The sequence below is a fragment of the Oryzias melastigma genome, linkage group LG24 (assembly GCF_002922805.2).
Source record: "Oryzias melastigma strain HK-1 linkage group LG24, ASM292280v2, whole genome shotgun sequence".
NCBI classification, from domain to species: domain Eukaryota; kingdom Metazoa; phylum Chordata; class Actinopteri; order Beloniformes; family Adrianichthyidae; genus Oryzias; species Oryzias melastigma.
In genome coordinates, this window is record NC_050535.1 from 16,867,525 (window position 1) to 16,872,865 (window position 5,341).

The 5,341-nt window shown below is 41.3% G+C and overlaps 1 protein-coding gene across 1 annotated transcript in view; it reads right to left on the minus strand.

The window, feature by feature from the left end:
• Positions 1-318: 318 nt before the first annotated feature.
• The window catches only part of med23 (mediator complex subunit 23), a gene marked incomplete in the record, with an annotated part of 129,350 nt that continues 124,327 nt past the window's right edge, over positions 319-5,341 (minus strand). The window contains 9 exon segments of the mRNA XM_036210492.1: positions 319-935; positions 2,244-2,375; positions 2,741-2,861; positions 2,931-3,145; positions 3,232-3,304; positions 3,372-3,537; positions 3,759-3,885; positions 3,955-4,064; positions 4,139-4,355. Coding sequence (XP_036066385.1) covers positions 684-935; positions 2,244-2,375; positions 2,741-2,861; positions 2,931-3,145; positions 3,232-3,304; positions 3,372-3,537; positions 3,759-3,885; positions 3,955-4,064; positions 4,139-4,355 — 1,413 coding nt within the window.

Sequence of the window (5,341 nt, forward strand, 5' to 3'; positions counted from 1 at the left end):
TTAAATATTTTTCCAATTTTCAAAGGAAAAAACATCTTTAATGTCAGCTGTGAAGGCTAGAGTGGCCTCAAAGAATGATATTTTAGGTAATATTTCATTATTTCCAAAAGGTTAATGCACCGTTCTCAGCATCGGAGTGGCTGCAGCAGCAACGACCTGCAGGAAAAGGTTTCCGTCTTCACTGAGAGACCTGGAGAAAACGGCCTGACATTCTCATGACGCCCAGCAGCGTGCTGCACTTTATACAAGACACAAACATCGAGTTCATTAGGGAGATTTGGTTTTGGGGGAGAATGTCAAAAAATTTGGAGTCAAAAATGTTTTTTTTCTGCATAGCAATATAAAAGAACCACATATTTTATCTAAGTGTCTTTTAATAAAGTAATACAAATATACAGTATAAAAATATCACAAAAAAAGGAAAAAAGAAAGTCTAATGCTAGTTTTGGATACAGAATTTTCAAAATAAAGTCAAACGTTGCCATGTGTTGCTTTTGGCACTCCCAAACAATTATTTTGACATTTAGTTTGAGACAATTGAAAGCAGATCACAAATTCATCCAAAATTCTTGCTTTTAAAAAACTCTAATACTACTACTCATCATCATAACGACTCGTTTTTCTGCAAACTTAACTGTTTCAGTCACGATGATGATTTTTGAGTTTCCGTTGACGTCAGTCGACTACATCGGCGTGTGAGAATGCTGTGAGGGGGTGGAGGGAGAGGCAGCGGCGTTGTTGGAGGAGGAGGAGGAGAGAGAGGGAGCGGGCTGAGGGTTGCCACAGGAGGAGGAGGAAGAGGAGGAGGATGTGGAGGCGGCGATGGCTGCTGCTGCCGCCGCCGCCACCGAGGACGTCTCGATCATGCTGCTGTGGGTGATGAAGCGCAGGCGCAGCTTCATGGCCGGACGCAGAGTCATGATGATTTTCTCCACCTGGACGGAGAGGAAGAGGATGAAGATGGAGGCGCCAATCCAGACAGTTAGACAAACTATGAACCTAAGATTCTATTGTTTTTTATTTATGCTATTTTTAGCCAAAATTGTCATTTTCTAGAACATAGTTTCAGTAGAAATTTGCCCCACTTGTGGGCGGGATTGTTAGTGGGGAGTAAGCCTGCACTTATTTCCCATCATCCCTTTGTTTACACTCTCTCCTGCTAGCACAGACCTTCACAACTCCAACCTAACATTTCTGGTGCAACAAAAACAGCAATCAAGTATGGAGCTAAACTGAGGCCAATATTATCTGAAACCCAAATAAAACAAATTGAAAAAATATTGGTGTTTGTCCAAAAAAAAAAAAAAACAATTAAAATGTCCAAAATTTTTTGCTATTCTAAAATAAACTTAATTAATTTGAGCTTCAACTGTTTTTTTGTTTTTAGGTTTCAAAACTCAAAATGTCAATTTTAAAACTTTTTTTTCACATTCAACTCATTTTTTTTTTTGTTTGTTTGGAATCTGAAAATTTCAAAATCGAAAATTAAAAAAAAGGTTTGAAACTGAGAAAAAAAGAGTTCTGAAATTAACATTCTGAGTTTTGAAACCTAAATAATGGAACATTTGAAGCTGAAAATAATTACGTTTATTTTAGAACTGCAAAAAGTTTGGGACATTTTAATTTATTTTTTATGGGTAAACACAGATATTTTTTTCAATTTGTTTTATTTGGGTTTCAAATAATGTTGGCACTAATTTTGCTCTATAGACGAGGTTCTGTTTGTCTGCAAGTGGATTCATCAGAGTGGAGCAAAGCAGGGAGCTCGTGACCCGACCAGCGCATCTTCTACATCTTTTTCAAACACCATATTTTCATCTGTTCCTCATTTACAACAATTTGAATCAAGATATTCTCAGAAATGCAATTTTAAGCCTCATTTTCTTTCTCTGTGTCCTCTATCAGCATTAACATTAGGGCTGGGAATCACCGAGTACCTCACGACACGATGCGATACATAATACACGGCTCACGATCTCGATAATATCACGATACTCTGTTAATTGGCAAAAATCACTAATAGTTCTCAATAAATAGAAGAAGACATATTTTTTAGGATGATACATCGTCATTAATTTTTTAGCGTGAACACAATCATAACAAACAATGTGTGTCTTATTTTGTGCAACAGATATGTTGCGATATTGATATTTTGACACAACCCTGGTAAAAACGTCACAAGAACATGTTAAAAACCCCATTTTCATTATAAATAAAGTAAGAATGTCTGTTTCTGAGCTCACCTGCTCCTTCACGCTGTCTCCAGTGTACATGTACTTGATGTGGTACAGGAAATCACAGATTGGGTCCATGTAGCTGAGATGCTGGCAGTTTTGGTCGACGGCTTGCAGCATCTCATAGAAAGCTACACCGATCTGAAACACACGCAGGAGTTCCAATCACATAAATGAATCTTTTTGTTGTTTAGTAGGAATGAAACGAGTCAGTAAAGGCATGATTCACATCACACACACAATCAGAGGCGTTCCCGCACACTCACAGGCGCACACAGAAGCTCATAGACGTGCATACACAGGGGTGTACACACTCAGAGAGCCTGCATGGAGAAATGTCATCAAGTCAGCATTTCTGAATGTAGGCACAGCCCGAGACAAACCGATTTTTAAAATTTTCTGTATCGATGAACATGTTGACGAGTTTGAATCTTTTTTTTTTACTGATTATGAAGAATCGTTACATCCTAAATGTTTAGTCATTTACTGAAGGCCTCTGAGAGTACCTCCAGCATGCATCGAGTCCGCTCTTGCTGGAAGCGCTGCAGGAACGGCCCCACGAGGTGGTACACGTACAGGAGCTGGAACTCCGTCTGCACGATGGGCTTCAGGACCTCCGACAGGAATCTGAGAGCAGAGAGAGAAGACATGAGAAAACACAAAAGGGTTTGACCATAAAGAGAGAAAGACCCTTACTTGGGAGTCAGAGACAGCTGTCCGATGGATGAGTGATGCCAGACGGCGTGGGCTAGTGCCAGCACGTAGCTGCAGTTCATCTCGCTGTAGCTTTGGTGACAGGCTGTGAAGTCCAGCAAAGCAAAGGGATAACCCACCCAATCTGTCTCTGATGTCAGAGCAGGGGAGCTGATCACAGACACAATGCGGTCGTGGAGAACGACCCAGTAAGGCTCCTTTTAGAGGGAAAAAAAAAAAAAAAGAATGACGATATTAGCTAACCAGCTAAAGGAACATTCAATTCCTTTGATTATTTTCTTACAGGAAGCGCGGTGATCACCAAACCGATGGCGTTCATCCACGCTGTGATGCTCTCTCTGGGAACCAGAGGTTGACTAAAGAACAAAAAAGATTAAAAGAAGAATCTCAGCTGCTCAATGTGTCTATAAAATCCTAACAAACCTCTTCAAGACGACATTGAGCAGAGCGTTCCCGACGTCTTTTCCCGGCACAGCCAACGCCATCAGCTCCACGCAGGTGACGTGCAGAGCATGTGCCGCCGGGTTGGGGAACTCGTTGAACCTCCAGTCACAGTTGGGGAAGGGGCCGGGAGTTTTTCCTGCCATGGGTGGGAGCGTTAAGGAGAGAGCTCTGCATCCACAGGAGCCTTCACATTGATTTCTCATCATTAACGCCTCTTTTGGGGGCGGAACTATAAAACGGACTTTTAATTACACTCTCTTTAGAGCCACTAAGGGAGGCCTTCTTAGGATTTCAGCAGGTGCCCCACAGGCGGCGGCCTCTCCATCATCCTGATTCAGTTGTTATGGGGAGACTAATAAAGGATATTGTCAACGAGGCGGCCAATCAGCTTGCAGTAGTAGGTGTCATCGGGGATCCAGACGTTGTCCTCCCTCGCGTTCATGCCGCACTTCATGTAGGTCTCACTGAGACCCCATCCTGGAGTGCGGTTGTCCTGGAAAAAAACAAAAACGCGTTAACGCTCTGAACTGGATCAAAACGGCATTGTGGGTAATCTCCCTGCCTTCAGCGAGGACATGATGGCGTGGACCAGCTTCCTCTTCAGGTTGGTCCTGTCCCTCAGATGGCGCTCATAGTAGTGGAGAGTGTTGTAGAGATACGTCACAGGGCGGTCTGCACAAAGACGTAAGCGTGAACCTACGTACGTTTCTTTCTTCTACGGCGCCCACTCACTCATCCTCACTCACCGTGGAATTTGTAGAGTCCGCCCAGGTGATCCAGCAGCGTCTCTAGCGATTTGGAGACGGGGAGAAGCTCCAAGAAGCGGTGAATGACGATGTCAAAGACGGGCAGGAAGCGCAGGCACACGTTACCAAAGTAGATGGGGAGGTATTGCGGCTGGTGCTGCATGGGGGGGTTGACTTGGTCTGCAAGGCCCTCGAAGTACAGCTTCTCAGGGTATTTCTGGGCAGAAGATCAACCGGTTACTTAAAGTCAACAGCACAGATTGTTTGCTTTACGCTAACTCTAAAACTAACTAGATTATAGCAATACATGTGATAATGCAAGTGTGAATGATGTAAACTGAATGTGACCGTTAAAGACGCCAAAGTTGTTAGCTGAAAATGCTGAAGCTGAAAGCTGCTAAAATATTAGTTAAATGCCAAATTCACAAAAAAAAGAAAAAAAAAACTGGAAACATGTCTAAATTAGTCAATAACAGCTAGCATAATGCTAAAATGTTAGCTAAACTCCAAATATGCCTAAATAACTGGAAAAATGTCTAAATTAGCCAAAAAAAACCCCACTACCCTGTTGTCAAAAAAATAACTAAGTGTCAAATTAACCTAAAAATCCAGTGGTTGTTGAACATTTTAAAGTTTGAACGGTGTCTCTATCTGAAAGTATCCAGAAGTTTATAGGTTTAAAGTAAACAAAGTTTTGGAAGGATTTAAGCAACTTCTCATTCATTTTCTATTCACATTTTGCTCAATATTTTATGAAGTTTATGAATATATAAAGTGCATGAAGTAATGTCCTATTTGAGCCGAGTATTTGAATATTGCTGAAATCACTAAACACTTCTCATGTGAAAAAACAACTCAAAAATCAAACTCAATCAAACTTTCAGTAATCTTAGATTGAAAACGTTCAACTCGTTCAGGAAATAACTGCTCTTATTTTTGGTATTCGAAAATAGTTTATTTTTTCAAATATTGAGCGAAACAGGCCCCATAGAAATTAAGAAATTGCTCAAATCCTTCAAAAACTTTCTATACTTTAAAACTTGTGACCTCCCACGTATACCGTCAGATAGACAGACCATTCAAACGTTAAAATTGTTCATCAACTGCTGGGTTTTTAGTAGGGGTGTTGCGGATCACAAAACTCACGGTTCGGATCGTGTCACGGTTTTAGGGTCACGGTTCGGATCACTTTTCGGATCAGTA